This window comes from Cordyceps javanica, chromosome 1, assembly GCF_051103115.1.
Source record: "Cordyceps javanica chromosome 1, complete sequence".
Classification (NCBI taxonomy): domain Eukaryota; kingdom Fungi; phylum Ascomycota; class Sordariomycetes; order Hypocreales; family Cordycipitaceae; genus Cordyceps; species Cordyceps javanica.
The window spans coordinates 23,177-40,804 of record NC_139295.1 but is presented as its reverse complement, the minus strand read 5'-3'; the positions used below and the strand labels follow the sequence as shown (position 1 = coordinate 40,804).

Here is a 17,628-nt window from a genome sequence, read left to right as displayed (position 1 = left end):
TGGTGGGTGAATTGTCTGTTGTATCATTTTTAGCCTCTCCCTCCCCCAAAGTGAATATAAAAAGGCGCTTCCTAAAGACTATATTCTGCTATCTTGGATGAAAGGCATGTCAAGGCTCGTCGTTTTGACTCAAGTCAAATGCTAGTATGAGAAATCGGAAAAAGCAGTTGCGGTGATTTGATTTGTACATGATACGGCGCAAAGGGGCACGGGACTAATTACGAGTCGTAGTCCGCGCCAGGTAGATTTTGGATCACGTTTTCGACCTGGGTGATCAACTGGTGAATATCGGGACGTTCTACGGGCTCGACCTTGAGACACTGACGGACAATCTCCCGAACGGGTTCGCTAATGGCGGCCTCGCCGGAAGAGGAGCCTTCCCCTGCAACGGCGCCGCCAGTCGCACCAGCTGCCTTTGCCTTGGCGACTTGTATACTGTTGACACGCTTGGCGCCGTTGGGAGACTGGTCGGGGAAGCGCCAGTCGCCACCCATGACGCATAGTGACAGTGTGCCACCCGTCTCGTCGGAGCGCATTTCAAAAGGCGACTTACCGACGAGACAGGCGAAGAGAGTGCATCCGAGGGACCATATGTCGACCTTTGTGTCGATGACGGTACCGGTCTGGACGTCGAAGAGTTCGGGGGCGCGGTAGGGCATGGTGGAGTGCTCGGCTGCGGTTTCCTGTACCTGTAGCGCAATTGACTGGGATGTGACATGGATTGGTGACGGCGCAACAGAACCAAGGTCCATGAGTATAGGGTTCGAACCGGAGTCGTCTATCATGATGTTCCCTAGCAGACATGTTAGAAGGCTCGAGTACTGGAAGATTTGGCAGGACAAACCTGGCTTAATATCGCGATGCGCGTATGCCTTTATCTTGCCACCTTGGCCTATCTGATTTTCTGACTCCATAAGAGGTCTCTCCTGTTCCGTCTCCTCTTCTTCCTCTGTGCGTTTTGTGGACGACCTACCGCCCCGGCCGCCGCTGCTCAGAGCTGGATGATTGTCTGATTCATTGCCCATCTCCATGCGCTCCGCCGGCGGGGCGTGGTAGTCGTGCATAGCTCGCAGAGCCTTGCAAACGCCGAGAAACAAGGTCAGGAGGTGTCTCTCGGGGAATTTGGAATGGTTGACGAGGTTTGCGTTGATCATGTCCTGGAGATTGCCGCGGCGATAGTACGGCAACAAGACGTAGACGGTTTTGGTTGCCTCGTCTGCGCCGCGTTCGGTCGCGACGGCGTGGTCGGCTGAGGATATGATGTTTGGGACGTGTCGAAAGAGGCGGTAGGCTTCGACCTCGCGCATGGCCTGCTGGACGGACTCTGCGCCGAACGGGCAGCGGATCTTTTTGAGGGCAAAGTGCTCCTTGGTGGACAGGTCCTCGACCAGGTAGACGTAGGAGAAGCCGCCCTAAGTAGTTTCGGATTACGGGGTTAGATTGCGCAACTGTCTGCAAAATGAGGGCAGCACTTTGCTCGGGAAAGGGCTATGCACGGGCGAAAGGGCTGAGAGAGCTCACCTCGCCGAGTAGCTGCAGAATCTTGAAACTGCGGCTGTTGACTTTGAGGGTAGGGGAGCCGGGGAAGCAGCTCAAGCAGTTGCCAAACGAGTGGAAGATGTCTTGGAAGATTTGCGCCATTGCGACGGTGTAGAATCGCTGACCGGTGTCGTTGGAATTACTGTTGTTTGGTCCTATCGAGGACGAAGGGATGCAATGCGATCAGCAGAAGACGAGTTCTTGGCTGTCAGCGTACAAGGCTCGTTGACCAAGGTACGTACGTCCCCCGGGATCAGCTGTGGCGCAGGCGGCAGGCCAGTTCGGAAGGTGTGTCGTGTCTTGAATGGGTGAGGGTCTTTGGAGGCTATCGGAAGGAACCACGATGGCGATGCAGTTCGGGTTCGTTGAGAAATTGGTACGATGACGTTTTTGGCTTGATGAATGTCGGATTCGCGACAATCTCAAGTACAGCAGCTGCGCAACAAAGTGTCACCTAGTTATGTCGGGCGGGATCAACCTACTGGTCGCTGGAGCTTCGGTCCGGAGCGTTGGCTGAAGAATGGTGGGTCAACTTTGGCGGCGGGTTAGTCAGCGTTTCTGCGCATCATGCTTACTTTTATTATTGATGAGGCATACACGATACACCTGGTTCTTTGCCTCATTTGGCAGACCAAGATGAATATTTCGAGGTTCTACCTGGTCAATCTTGGGTACGTTCTGAAAATCACCGATGGGGGGACGAATCTACGCTTCCACGTAGCATGGCCCAGTCGAGAGCACATTACCCTGCAATGATGAAGGCTGATACCATTGAACATTTATTATTTTCCTTTTTGTATCCCATGTAAAAGTCGATGAGAGACTGGTAGTTGATGATGGGTCACTGGTGTGGCTTTTTACCAATGAAATGGCTCTAGTTTTAAGAGTGACTTTGAGTTTCTAGTTAGGCCTATAGGGTAACTTTGTAGATAGGACTACGATTATTTGAAGAAATTAGAGAAGAGTGGCCATGGTACGAAGAAGCATTTCATTACGCTCTAATGAAATTACCTACTTATAACCAGTTTGATATTTATCTAGTGTGCATTTTGATCATGGTAATCTATCAGACCAGAGTATGCTCGCCAGTTGGTAGCCAGTCTGATTGTGTTAAATACTAATGCGGTGCTTGATTACAGGTGCCGTACCAACGCCCTAGTTTATCAGGCCCGCGTCCGCACCTGCGAGGTGGATCGGATCGCTGCCCATAGGCCGCCTCTGTCCTCTGGATCGTTGAAGGATATCCATTAAATTTCGGAATTCTGAATAGTGTGTCTCTTAGCTCTCATTGAATTAAGCCTGGAATTCATCGATCCTGATTTAGTAAGTCGGGCGATTTTTGGCCAGGGAGCACAGTTTCAGCAGTTTCCTACTCATTGGAAAAACCCAAATACCCAAAAATGTGCGGCATGATAAGTGCGCGCAGCTCTTTTCATGTAAAGGCTGGCAGATGATTTCGGCGACTAGTTACCTACTGGTACAAGGTAGTTAGCTGTTGGTGGGGGTAGGGAAGTCTGGAGGGAGGCAGATGGGATTTCTGGGCTATCGTGCCATGATGGCACGAAATAAAAATAGACTTTCGTTTGCTTCCAAGGCTGATATGCATGAGAAATATATTGTGGCTATGCGTAATCGAGGCTCACGGAAGGAAGCTTGCCCGATTGTGATGCTTGGGAGGGCGTTAGGCTTACTTGGCCGATGAGACGGCCTGACTGAATTGCGCAAGACATGCCCACGCCAGCTAGAGCTTGTTATGGCGCTTCCCTATGGATCCGGGACCTTGCTGTTCGAGATGATTTAATATGGCTAAATAAATGAGAATTGGGTAGCTTTTATTTTGGGCAAAAATGGGCTGCTGTCCTGTCCGGCGACAACTATCACAGGCGGGCCGGCCTTGTCAGCCCACTAATAAGCGACCAGGCTAGGCCACAGCGTTACGGATTCTACCTACTAACACGAAGCCATTAAGCCTTCGTTACGAGCTTTGCAACGCGCTCAAGTCCATCGCTGTATCTGACTATGAAATGGTATATCCGGGCCAAGTTATCCCGCCGCCCGCCACCCGCCAGTATCGTCTGTACACTCTAGCAATCATTCTCGTCCTGCGGCCTCTGAGCCGACCAGTGGTAGACGAACTGGGCACGGGTGGACTGGCAAATCAAGTACTGGAGCTTGCAAAGAGCCGATGTGATATCGCAAAACTCACGGTCCAATGCGGCCCTTCTTCTGCATAGTCATGCCTCGCGGCGCACCACTCTGGCTGTCTGGCTGTCTGGCCGACGGCTGACCAGCGTTCAACGGGGCGGGGCTAATAAAGGCGCGTTGTATTGACCCGGATAGGGGCCGACACTGCCTCTATTAAAAAGGAACCCACATAACCATTTTGTGTGGCACGCGTAGTTGCTAGCTGGCCACTGAGCTCACGTCATTGTATACCCTTGTCAGTATTTGATGCTTGTTTATTGCTGGCTATTTGGCACACACGGTAAATGTTCCGGTAATTGCGTACATTCTAGCCTCGTGGTTGCATCCCGCGAGTAGCATGATTTGAGATGCTTACTGGTAGGTTCATTTAAGCTTCCTCGTGCTTAGCATTAGGGCCCCCCAAACCTTGGCAGTATCCACTTGCCTACCCCACGGGGAAGGCAAGAGCCCTGTCGTCGAGGCGAGTGGATGGACTCTTTGTTACGTGCCTACAGTATCCAACTGATTTTTTGCCGTACCAGGACATGAGGGTAGATTTTACGCTTACTGGGCCCATGTACTCGTTATACAACTTCATGCATCATCACGCCGGATTGCCGTACGCTCTGGTCTTCCGAAGCGTCGTTCCTTTTTTGTTTTGCGTCTTATTCTTTGACTCTGGCAAATCGCAAATCTGGGTTCAGCCCCTCTGGCCCGGCGGCTAGGAGAACGCCACCACTGATTCAGGGAGGGACTGTTCGGAAGTAGCTTGCGTTATACTTTAGGCAAGCGAATGATGGAGGTGACGAAACCGTATTATGCTCTTGGCCAACATGAGGTCAGCGGAATAAATCGGCCTTGGCTTCTCTCTCGCCCATATATACGCCTGACACGTCTCCTCACTTCGCTTTTTGCGCACGGCGGAGTATCTCGTTCGAGGAGTCGAGGCCTCAGCCACATCTTGGCTTCGCTACGCCATCACTCTGAGCCAAGAGCCTTCACCTTCACACACCGTTGACAAAAACCCTGCCGGAAAGTGGCTTTTTTTTTTCTCATGCGGGGAAGCTGGCAGACTCCTACGACTCGATTAAGTAGCGGTGGCGAGTAAAATGTCATATTAACCAGCCCGAAACTGATATTCCATCAAACCTTTCACTATAGTGACCGCTTTCTAATTGTCAATGCGAGTCAACATCACCTGAATGTATCCTCAGCTACAGCTTGGCAATGGCTAGCTCGCTCGCTACTTTACCGGTTTCTTGGCTGTTGCCAGGTCATTCTGGCCAGGCTGTCTCGCATCTCTATAAAATAAGAGAATTCTGCACCCGGCTTCTTTCCAATTGTACAGCAAGGCCCCAACAAGCTGGTTCATACCCATCTGTGCATCTAGTTGACGCAGATTTTCACCACCAAATTTCTTATCCAGTGAATTCCTCACATTCAAGTTACAGCAACGCTGCAACATGGCTCAGTCGGAAAAGAAACAGAATGAGTCGATGATCATTGAAGACGAGTATTCTCAAAAGCCGGCCCCACTGGTCGAGAAAGTCGACTATTCTGGTGCTCATGAGAAGACCAACCCCAAGGAAATCGCCCTTGTTAAAAAACTGGATCGTTGGATTATGGTGAGACCGTTCACTCAGTTCGCACTCTACTTGTAGCAGGATGGAGATGCAACTCAGACTGACAAGCCCGTCACGACAGCCAATGCTTTGGAGCATGTATTGGCTCAATTATCTGGATAGAAATGCCATCGCACTAGCACGACTCAACGATCTTGAAGATGATCTCAACCTCACGAGTACACGTATGTCGGCCATGGCACCCACCATGCTGTATAAAGAGCCACACTGATGCGATGGCCTTAGAGTATCAAACCTGTGTCTCCATTCTTTTTGTTGGATACATTATCGGCCAGGTGCCTTCCAACATGTTTCTCACCCGCACTCGTCCGAGTCGCTACATGGTAGGTTTGCAGACAAGTCACTCAAAGTCCGCAAATTAGCTAAGAGATCTACTACAAGGGAGTCATGATGATGCTCTGGGCTGTGGTCAGTGCACTTACCGCTGTGTCCAAGGACTATGTTGGCCTCCTTCTCACACGGTTTTTCCTCGGAGTTACAGAGGCACCTTACTACCCTGGTGCAGTTTATCTGCTCTCCATCTTTTACACACGCAAGGAAGTTGCAACGCGCATTGCCATCCTGTACACCGGAAACATCTTGGCCACTGCCTTTGCAGGACTCATCGCCGCTGGTATCTTCCACGGCATGGACGGCACTGGTGGCCTGGCTGGCTGGAAATGGCTCTTCATCCTTCAGGGCGCTGTTACATTCGTCATTGCCGTCCTGGGATTCTTTCTACTACCCGACTTTCCACTCACTACGTGGTGGCTCACCCAGGAGGAGAGGGACTTGGCGTACAACCGCATGGAGCTGGACACCGTCGGTAATAAAGGAGAAACGAGCACATGGAAAGGTCTTCAACAGGCTGCAAAGGATCCTATGGTGTGGATATTCTGCGCAATGGCGCACATGCATCTTGCCGCAAATGGATTCAAGAACTTTGTATGGCTGTCTCCCGAACCTGTCCGACTAACCCCCCCGCTGACACTAACAACTACGTCGCGCAGTTTCCGACAGTGGTCCAAACACTGAAATTCAACACAACTGTCACTCTGGTTCTCACCTGCCCACCCTACCTTATCGCCGGTGCCATTACCATTTTAGTCTCCTGGTCTTCAGGTAAGATGAACGAACGCACCTGGCACATTACCATTTCCAAGGCCGTTGCCGTGGTTGGCTTCGTATGTGCTGCTGCGACTCTGAATACTGTCGGTCGCTATATTTCTATGGTCGTATTCACAATTGGCACGTACGGTGTCAACAGTCTTATTCTCGGCTGGTGTGGCAGCGTGTGCGGCCAAACCAAGGAGAAGAAGGCTGTGGCAATCAGTATGGTGACGATGATTATGAATGTCAGCTTTATTTGGACGCCATACTTATGGCCCAAGAGTGATAGTCCGCGGTATACGATTGCCATGGCGAGTAGCGCGGCATTCAGTATCGCAACGGCTCTTCTAGCATGGCTGGCCAAGTTTATTATGCTGAGACGCAACAAAAAGCTCAGAGCTAGCGATGACGAAACGACCAACTTTTATGTTTATTGAATAACGCAGTTGAGTTCAATGAATAATAGGTCTGTGCTACGAAGCCGCGCGAAGCGCATTTGTGACTCAGCTACCAATATAAACACGATAGTCTTACTCTAGAGACTCATTACAGGCATCAACATCACCTTTTTTAGCTGCAAATGCTTGCTCGGTGAACCAAGTCCGAGGACAAACAGATATGTCGGGGCAAGGACTTTATAAGGGTAATTGCAAATCGTTGAAACTATCGTAGTCTAGTGTAGAGGCATGGGTACGACGTTCCTGTAGTCGATATTGGCCTTGTTGGCCTCCAGTCTAGGCGTACAAGTACCGAATAATCGATCCCACACTCGTGTCTGCTTGCCATAGTTGAAGCTTTTCTTCCATCCCTTGCGGTGGTGTAGATCATGGTCTTCAAGGGCGAGTTCCATATCAAATAGACCGAGGATAGCAGAGATTGGCGAGGGAACAATGCCGTGAACACGCAGACCGCAATGACCCCAGACCTCGGACCACGTGAGGTACTCAAAGCATATCCACCACTCATAAAACCCAAGACGTAACCCCAGACTCCAGAGTGTCAGATACGTGAGGAAGGGAACAATGAGGATCTCGATTATCTCTTGCTCATCATCAGCGAAACCAGAATGAACGGCCGTAGGATGTTTGGCGAGGTGATGGGTTCTGTGATACTTCCATAAGCTGGGTAGTTCATGGCAGGCGCGATGGTACGAGTAGAAAAAAAAGTCAAGTGTCACGCCGTAGATGCAGAGCTTGAGGAAGAAGGGCACCCAGGTGCTAGTATCACTCATTGCCATCAAGGGTGAAATCTCGGGATTATACGTCAGAAAGACGGCCATGACCATGCGAAAACCAGTCGTCTTTTCCAACTCGCCGATGATTTTCCACGTGCCAGTGTTGGGGATACCATCGCGAGCTGCATCGCCGTCGAGCACGCCGTACTTGTATATCAGCCCGCGTAAAAGGCGGACTTCGCGCACAGCGATAAGTTTGTAGGCCGTGTAATAGAATAATATAGCGGCGATCCTGCTCATAGGCCAGCCGGTAAGCGTGAACCACGCCTGGTGAACCAAGAGTGGTAGAGCGGCAAAGACGAGAATGTAACGATGTTGCGACCATGCAGGCATGAATGGGATCCTGTCCGTCATTTCAAACTTGGGTGGTGCTTCGTTGGGATATATTGGATATAGATTTAGATGGTCGATAAAGCGCTGGGCTCTGTTCCATGTCTTTGGATCGGCCTTGGGCCAATCCGAGACCATGGAGTGTTGGTTGTGTTCCCGGGCTCTCCCCATGCTGTCGATTTTGTTCTCTGCCGCTGCGATTAAAATTATTCAAAATTCCAGCCCAACGGTCAAAGTAGGTAATTGTTGTCAGTAAAGTTCATCTCGCACTTTCATAGGATGTAATGGGGGAAGGGACGGAAGAGTACTCTATCTATACGCTGCATTTGTAACCGAGGGGGGCCGAACAAGTTGCCCCGATATTGCGTTCACAAGGGAATCCTATCCCCCTGAACAAGGCAGCACTGACGTACTGTAGCCCTTTTGGAGCGTTAGCGTGTGGGACCCGGAGAGCCCTCGTAATCGCGGGGAGAAACGCTAACGAATTTGCAGGTTAGGGGATTCTTGATAGTTTCCGGCCTCGGTGGCGGAAGCTGGAGCTGTGACTGACTTGGATGTATTTATCACGAGAATTGAGGTTCAACGTTTAAGGGCGTGGTCATTATAATAGGACTCTTTGTACATTTTTTTCTTCGAAGAAAAACGTCACAAAGGTTCTGTTTCAAAGTCAATCCCAATGTTGAAGCCCTCAAGACTATAGTTACGTGAGAGATTGTACGCAGTTTCTGGGGTTAGAGCTTGAATTCCAATCTCTCGAAAGCTTTATCCGCTATGCAGAACGCTAATACGTTGAAAAGCATGACGCGTTGCATAGACCAACCTCTTACAAACCAATCACGTACCCAGGAAGCTAGTCTTTCCAGCGCGGAACTTCTTTTTTCATTGTTATTGTACGAGCTCCGCAGAAGACGCCGCAATACAAATCTCCACTAGCACAATAAATAGTTACCCGCAGACGTTCTTCCTCTCGCGACTTGCTTTTGTGTGTAGCAGTCATATTGCGGCTATACTGTAATTTATTGCTTGGGAATTCTTATTACTAAGTTTCCTACAATAGATGAACTTCGAAAACGAATTTCAGGGCCTAAGTACCCGTATTGCTACTGCATCAATTCCAGCCTCCCTTTTTGCCATATGTTTAAAGGAGTTTAACGCCGTGAGTATTAACTGATTCCTATAATATCAGTGCCTCGCCGGTTAAAATCCTGTTAACATTTCCGCATGAATTTTGAAATGAATCTGCGCAACCGGTATTCGATCGCTAAACGCAGTCGCGGCTGGTTTGGAGGCCACTGGGCATGGTGTGCTAACTTAATAGTATACGAGCCTACCCACCCACTACCACCCTAACTTGTAAAAACTGACGGCGTACACTGGGTTGCCCCAAGCTTCGTACGGATGAGATACTGAGTGTGATGAGAAAAGGTACAGAATTTTTGTCTCCCACTATCGTGACACCAAGCTTCTATGATGTAGGGCAGTACATTGCTATAAGCACGATAAGCATTTACAATTTAGTAAAGATATAATAATTTAGACAGCTACTGAAGGAAACCAGACCTCATTTACAAAAATAGTTTAAGTAATGAATTCTGTTCTTTTAGGTAAAGGGGTATTAGGATATTAAGCTATATAAAAAATCATATTCTAGACTTCTAAGATAGCAAGAATAGTTCATAGGTAAAGTGTTTGTTCAGCTTAAAACTAACTACGTATTTTATACTCTTATACTTGTATATATAGTCCCAAAGCGCTTTTTTTGGTGTAAAATGGGTGCTTCAATAGGGGAGGGGGGCCCGCGCTCCGCCGTGGCTGGCCAACGTTATATTTTCATGGCTAGCTCGATCTGCTCAGAGTCGCCACTCTGCTGTACCATGTCCCAAAAAACACCACGCTTAGCCATCAACTCTGCTGGCGGCCCGAGCTCGGCGACCTCGCCCCCGCTCATGACGAGAATATCATCGAAATCAGCCACAGTAATAAGTCTATGTGCAACAACGAGGATGGTAGCATGCGAGAATTCTTCTCGAATGGTGCGCTGCACGAACGCGTCCATGGTGGCATCTACCCCGCTGGTAGCCTCGTCTAGAATTAAGACGGGGCACTGCTTCAGAAGTGCCCTCGCTAAGCATATGAGCTGACGCTGCCCGTATGAGAGGTTTGAGCCACCGGAAAGAATCTCCATGTCAAGCTGGAGAAGTTCGCCAGTATTTTTCTCGGGGTTCGAAGCACCATTGGACGGAATGAGGTGGACACGACGTAGCGCCTCGAGCACCGCATCGTCAGATTTTTTGCGAGATGGATCAACGTTGTATCGGAGATCGCCGGAGAAGAGGAAAGGGTCTTGCGGTATAAGTGCTATAGATTCTCTCAGGCTTTTCAGCTTGACTGTTGAAATGTCGACGTTGTTGATGAGAATCCGGCCCTCCGTAGGATTGATAAAACGGAGGAGTGCATTGACAAGACTTGTCTTGCCAGACCCGGTCCGGCCGACAATACCAAGTCGCTTGCGTGGCTCGACCAAAAAACTGACTCCGCGTAGGGCTGGCTGCATCGCTGTCCCATAGCAAATTACCAAATCGCGAACCTCAATGCGGGCGTCTACTTCCGGCGACCAGGATTCAGGGGGCTCATTTCCATCCTGACTCTCTATTCTGACGTTGGCCAGGCTGACGATTCGACCAATAGTGCGAGCTAGCATGTCATGTAGATTAAAAACGGTGGTTGCGCCACCGAGAGCAGCCTTGAGCTGGAGCGCCAGAGTAATGACAAGTCCAGTTTTGGCAGCATCCTCGCCTCGATAGACAAGAGTCATCGCGACTGCAGTGACCCAGACTGTGCCCAGGAGACTTAGACGAACCGCAAGCCAGCGTTGACCTAGGATAAGATGCATACCCAGCTTTGCGCCTCGGTCTAGCAACTCATGCATTTGAACAAGGTAGAAGTCGGTTCTGTCGAAGGCTCTGATGGTCGCCAACCCTGAGGCTATGGATGTCGCATGCTCAACAATAGGCCTCAGAGATTGATCAATGAGCCTGAATAGATGCCGTGAAATACTAAGCTGCCGTATAACTACCTTTGAGTAAACCAATAGAATGGCAGCGCTGTAAAATACCGTTTGAGGGGCCGATATCAAGCTGGAGAAGTTGTCAGATATGAATATTTAACTTCGCTCCTTGTAAGATCCATACCTGCTGCTTATTATGATGAACAAGTTAACAAGATTCCCCACCAAGTTGTGTAGTGACTGTGTTGTTTTGTTATCCATTGTGTAGATGTCCGTCTCGAGGATTTGAATCATCTCCCCCAAAGACATGCTGTCAATCCATGGCAGTGGAGCATAGAGTACACTTTGTACAAGTCTTTGAAACAGTGATCGGGACGCACCAAGGCTCATGCTGAGCAAGACAAGCGAGTTCACCTCCGATGCCGCCACTGTGCACAAAGACAAAGCAAGGTACACCTTCAGGCTGTAAGCAACAGAATGGTCCGCACCTGTTTGGTCCTGCGTTGTCCATCGACTTAACCACCATGAGCTACTGTGCATGATGACGCGTGATAGAAAGGTGACGAGAAATCCTATCGCAAGAGAAAGAATCCCGCCACTGGCCCATATATAAGCAGACAATATTTGCTTAGTGCTCATGGCAACAAGGCTAGTACGCTTTCTCTGAGAATGCTCAGAGCGCTCAGAGTCTTTTTCGACATCATGAATGGATTCAGATAATGGCTTCAAGGCTACGAAAGGTCCCGACTGGTCTTTCGATGGAGTGCGGGGCCTAAATTTGCCAGCAACTTTGCCATTCTCGACAGTGACATGATATCTGGCAGCTGCGAGACATGTTTCCAAGTTGTGAGTGACTAGGATGATTATCCTGTCCTTCGCTATTTTTCCCGTCAACATCTGCTCAAAGATTCTCTTGGCGACTCGGGTGTCAACAGCGCTGAGGACATCATCCAGCAGAATTATTTCCGCGGTTGAATAAAAGGCACGAGCGAGTGCCACTCGCCACTTTTGACCTCCGCTGAGGATAGCACCACTCAGTCCCGCGATAGTCTGGTCGCCTTTCGGTAAAGCCGAGAGATCTTGATTCAAGGCGCAAGCGGCCAAGACCTCCCTGTAGCGAGCTTCATCATAAGCAGAACCAAAGATGATATTCTCAAATATTGTGCGATTTTCGATCCAGGGTGGCTGCGACACCAAGGCTGTACCCCCGGATGTTATTTGGAATTCGCTTTTGTTGGCTGTGGCGCACACAGGCGGACGGAAAAGCCGTCCGCATCGGATGCTGGTCTCGTCGAGCATGGAAGCAAGCAGAAGACTCTTTCCAGATCCAGTACCACCGGTAATAATACTCAGGGCGCCAGGTGGAAAGTCGATGCTAACGTCGGATAAAATAACGTCGTTTTATGTATTCGGGCTGGACTTTTGGACGTACCAAGATAAGTCTGCATTCTCAAGACGTAACCTATCAGATGGTACTGCCGACTTTTTCTGGTCTGGCTCATTCAAGAACCTATGAAGAAGTTTGCAGCTGGACCAAGAGATACGAGCTTCAGCGAAACGAGACGGGAGTTCTTCAAAGGCGGCGTGAAGGCTGTCGAACAGGTTGAGCGATAGGAATGCGAGAGATGAGCTCAAATGACCCGTTCCATAGACATGTACAGAAAGGGCTGTAGATACTAGCAGAACAGGGCTTAGGTTTATAGTGAAGGTTAGCAAAGACATTGCGATGCCAGTACCCCACATGTGGCCTAACTCCCGGCCTCTCATCTCACTTAGTCGAAGTTTCCAGATGCCTTCCATAGACGAGAGGCGAATATGACGGAGGCCCTGTAATGCTTCCGACACGAGACTGGAAAGGGATGAATGTGCTTTCATTCTCTGAGCACGTTTCGTTCTATAATTTCGGGAAAGCCTGGTCGAAATTGGCAATAGTAGCAGAGATGCTGCGGCTCCAGCAAGTATACTCTTTATGCCAAGTAGGTGTGCCAAATAGTGAACATCAATTAACAACTTCCAGATTATGCCTAAGAAGTGGTGTGTATGCGCGCAGGCCTTCGCAGTCTCCAAACTAAATGTAGACGTTAGCCTGTGAATAATAGTAGAACCGTCACGGACATACCAATGGTAGTTGAGAATGTTTGCCAGAGAAGGATACTCCAAATCATCTGCGTCCGCCACCGTCCTGCTCCCGCTCGGTGGCGGCCGCTTTCCGGCAGCCAGGGGCCTGCGTGTTAATTTTTCGACAACAAGGAACTTGAGCAATCCTTCAATGGGAATTTGCAGTCTCATTTGGGTAAACCATATCAACCAATTGTGGGAGAATGTTTCAACAAGTAGCCCCACGCCAAGGCCAACTACCGAGAGCAGCGCGGTGCCTGAGGGTACTTGGGTCTCGAGACACTGTAGTAGCTTGAAGAGCGCGAAACGACTACTGAACTGCGACGCAGCGGTGATAAACACCAGTGACCATTGAGTGAATAGTATTGGGCGGAAGATTGTCATGAGCTGCCTCAAGAGATGAACTTGCTTGCCAGAGCCAACCGGAAGGAGCTGTCTCCAAGTGGTAACTCGACAAGACGGTCCGACTTCAGGCAAGTCTTCCATTCTCATATTTTCAGGGATCGCAGATCGTGATCCGTGGAATGGACCCCAGGAGAATGTAAGTCTACTCAAAAGCGAGACAGACAGCTCACGATTCACCGGGCGGCCCTGATAGAACCCGGACGGGCGTCTTGGTATCGACAAGCCAGCTAGTATGATGGCGAGCAGTGAGCAAATCTGTGTGCAGAACACGCCGGGAGTGTCGCTGTAGATGAACCATTCTGTAAAGAGAATAAGGTGTAAAACCAGGGCGGCGGAACAACTGAGACGAATTCCATGTGCGTAGCGCCGCAGGAACCGGAACTCTAGCAGTACAATTAAGGTCTGCGTGGATATGAGCGCCTGCACCGCAATCAGTACAATGCGAAGAGAACAGATACTCATTCGGAGTCAGATGATACCCAAGAGAGAAAGAGTAACTTATGAGAATGATGATCATTGAGCGAGGCCGCGTCCGCAGCAAGGACTTGATATGTGGCGAGAGAGAGCCCTACAGTAGCCGCTGCGCTTGCGACTGCCCCGGGAGCAGCGGCTGAAGAGACTGTTTCCAAGTTTTTGGTCGCATCACCAACTTTTTCGCAATACTCTGACTTCGGAGAGCCATCGCCGTCGGTTCCACGCCACCATTCTCGCACGGTGATGAGCGATGAAGCACTGGTACCAACGATTGTGGTGAACTCGACAAGAGTCGGCATTTCGAATCTGCACTGTCGTAGCAAGGCCTGCTTGAAGCTATCCATTGTAGTGAACGTCAACCGAAGAGATCATGGCACAGAGATTACGACTTTACAACATCATCTCAGGGTTAGTCTCACACGGTTTGTTTGTGTTTGTTTGTGTGACCTCGTGACTCATGCCCGGACAAAGAGGCTTCAAACGCCCGCCAGCCAACAATAGTGGAGTAATATTAGGTGGTGCTCTTTGCATCTGCAGCTAAGACAGTACCAGGCCGGCCAAGGCAGCATGACAACTGCTAGCAGCCTCACTTATTTTAGGTTTAGCAACGGGCTACAAAGCGCAGCCCTCTCCTGCCCAAGCAAACGAGCCGGTGTCGCGTTACTGGTCCGCTGGCAAAAGATGGGTATCACACCAGTTGGTGAAGTATTTTGGTATATATATGTGTCACACACCCACTTCCTCGATGTAGCAGTTCGACAGCTAGTGCGATGCCACTCAATATTTTCAGCCGTGCGTTAGGTCTACTGCACGGATAGCTTCTGAAGTAGTACCAATACTTCGCAAGTCAGCCGGCAAATAGAGTATATAGCAGTTTGACATCTGTTCAGGCTCTGACCATGGTCTTTAATAGAAGTCTGTAGATTTGCCGCCACACTCCGGATCAGCATCATCATCCATCTGACCAATTGATTCATCGATCCCATCTCCTTTTGAATACGTGTTATGCTTTCAAAGTTTAAATTATTATGCGCCAGCAACTACGATCACACACAGTAGGCACGCTAGTAACACGCCGCTTGCGATAGGGAAGGGAATTTAGCAAGCTATGGGATACTTGGTGGAGGACAGTCACCGATCATATACTGGAATATGAATAGGCCTGAATTTACTAGGACGATAAGCTAGTTCGCAACTAATCCCGCGACTATTCTTAACTCTTGTAGAAGATGGTAATAGAGATTTCGCATGTAATATTGATAGTGACGCAAATGTTCAATGTTGAAGAGGGCAATAATGGCGCTGTTAAGAAGGTCGGGAAAGTCTTAACGTTCATTAACTAGTTAGAGTCCGACTCGTACTAGTCGTTGTACCCCGTAGAGCGCTTTGAACTAGTTTTGACAAAATCGGAAGCTGAATCATACTAGTCGTTGTATCCCGCAGATACGGGCGCCTTATTTGAGCCTCGAGTCAGTGTTGTAGGCCGCGGTGTCGGCGCGCCTCGCCCTAGCTGGAAGAGCGTAGCTCCGAGGTAAAATAATGACTGGAAGCGTATATTGAGAAGATTCTAAGTCTAAAGAAAAGGGGCGAGAGTTAATTAAATAGTTAAGGAATCAAAGTAACTGAAGAAGTGGCTAGGAACTGACAATAAGCGGGCTAAATCTCCTGTATAAGAGGCAAGTAGCGAGTGGTGAGTAGGGCGTCTTTCTGCGAGTATTAGGCGGTTTCTAAGACGTAAAGTAAATTTACCTAACTATTAAGTATTTATACTTAACCTTTGCTAACGTACTCTAAGAAAGAGAAATTTTTATTCTATAGCGCTGTGTACTATCATATTACATACTTACGTTATACGTAATCATATATAACTGCGCCACCATGTAGCTAACAAAAGCATATCATGATGGCTTAATTACTAGTATTGTTGGCGAACTCTATGTAATCGATTTGTGAGTTTAATAGTGGTAGACTGTATTGCTCTATGTTTTCCCGTCTCTAAGTTTTAAATCTGCCCTTCCTTCTATTATTAGGTTCTATAGCAAAGTCTGTCCTCGGCCCGTATAATACCTCCTAAGTCTTGCCTAAGCTATGCGGAATTATAAAATATTACTATTTTAATCTAAAGAGAGTAGAAGTTAATCTATTTATAGAAAATCTCCTTTTATTAATATAGACATAAGACGCTAATAAGTACATAAGCCCCTAGTTTTATTAAGTCTATATGTAGGACTACTTAATAACGATGCTCTTTCTAAAGAGAGCCCTATAGCTTTCTCTAGTAAATTATTCTACCTCGATAGAATAGTTCGAAGACTTATCTTATTTAATATTATATTATTTGCTACCTCGATATACTACCTAGCCATATTAGTAGTAATAGTTACTTCTTAGTTGTTAGAGGTTAACGAGCGATAGGCTTGGTAAATGGAAGTGGAAGGATCGGAAACACGGGTTATCGTTTGGTAAGAAGGATGGTCGAAGTAAAATCGATAAAATCGTTCTTCTATTCATACGTGCGTCGTAAAGAAGCTTGCTTATTTCTATAGCAAAAGGTATAGGGAATTACTGGATCTATATAGACGAAAAATGTGGGTCTATTCTAGTCTATGACTCGAACGAATTCAAGTGGTTCGTCATGACCTTATATAAGGTTTAAAGTGGCTGGGGTGGCTGGTAAGGTACCTGGTATAGCTAGTGTAATTCTGTATAACTTTAATTCTAAACCTAGGTTAAAATAGGTAAGAGTATATACGTTATAACGAGAAAAATTAGCTTATTTCTATTATAATTATTATATAATATAATATTCAGTTTATACCCCTATACTATACATTACCCTACTCCTCTATTATAATATATAGTAGCTACTTATTATTATCAATTTACTTAACATAGTATATAATATATATAATCTATATCTATATTTCTTTATACTATGCTTATAAATTACTTTCTATTCATACGTTAAATAGCTAGCTAGCTCTTTTACTAGCCTTATGCTAGTTAATCTTAAATATAGTTAATAATCTAATAATCTAATAGTAGTATATGCGCTTAGCTATCTCTATAACCTATTTAATACTATTATATAATTACTATAATATACCCTTATCTATAGCTAGTAGATTACCTATAGTAAATAATATCTTTAGATATAATCCTTCTAAATACTATACCTATCTAACCTAGCCTAACTATATATTAGCCTCTTTCTTCTAGTTATCCTCTCTAATTCTATCGTTAGCTACTATTGCTATAAATATTATGCCTATGTTATTTATTATATATTTAAATACTTATATATTCTCTTAATTATCTAGGCTACTCCTACTAGCGATTCTATTCTATTCTCCCTATTTATCTATTACCTAGACTATAAACTAATAGCTAGCTAGGCTACCTATAAATAACCTCTAGTAATATATGCTAATACTCTATAGTAACGTATAGGCGTCTACTAGCTAACTATAGGTATAATAATCCCCTTTCCTAATATTAACCTACTTATACTACTCCTAGTAATATTCTTATATACCCTATATTATATAGGCTATATATAGGTATATATAATATTATAATCCGTTAGTTTAGGGGGGGTTAATATA

At 47.3% G+C, this 17,628-nt stretch overlaps 4 protein-coding genes across 4 annotated transcripts; 1 reads left to right on the top strand and 3 right to left on the bottom strand.

Annotated features, from left to right (window-relative positions):
* Positions 1-218: 218 nt before the first annotated feature.
* V2A60_000009 (kinase-like domain-containing protein) lies at positions 219-1,641 on the bottom strand (the record flags this gene model as incomplete). The annotated part of the gene is made up of 3 exons (XM_083251381.1): positions 219-793; positions 845-1,412; positions 1,522-1,641. The coding sequence occupies 3 exons, from the start codon at positions 1,639-1,641 to the stop codon at positions 219-221; spliced, it is 1,263 nt and encodes a 420-aa protein (XP_083107507.1).
* A 3,545-nt stretch (positions 1,642-5,186) lies between these two features.
* On the top strand, positions 5,187-6,892 carry V2A60_000008 (major facilitator superfamily domain-containing protein; the record flags this gene model as incomplete). The annotated part of the gene is made up of 5 exons (XM_083251380.1): positions 5,187-5,348; positions 5,428-5,530; positions 5,592-5,689; positions 5,748-6,290; positions 6,356-6,892. The coding sequence occupies 5 exons, from the start codon at positions 5,187-5,189 to the stop codon at positions 6,890-6,892; spliced, it is 1,443 nt and encodes a 480-aa protein (XP_083107506.1).
* Positions 6,893-7,128: 236 nt separating this feature from the next.
* On the bottom strand, positions 7,129-8,190 carry V2A60_000007 (sterol desaturase family protein; the record flags this gene model as incomplete). The annotated part of the gene is made up of 1 exon (XM_083251379.1): positions 7,129-8,190. The coding sequence occupies one exon, from the start codon at positions 8,188-8,190 to the stop codon at positions 7,129-7,131; it is 1,062 nt and encodes a 353-aa protein (XP_083107505.1).
* Positions 8,191-9,841: 1,651 nt separating this feature from the next.
* V2A60_000006 (ABC transporter C family protein) lies at positions 9,842-10,834 on the bottom strand (the record flags this gene model as incomplete). The annotated part of the gene is made up of 1 exon (XM_083251378.1): positions 9,842-10,834. One exon carries the CDS (start codon positions 10,832-10,834, stop codon positions 9,842-9,844), a length of 993 nt encoding a protein of 330 aa, XP_083107504.1.
* Positions 10,835-17,628: the final 6,794 nt, after the last annotated feature.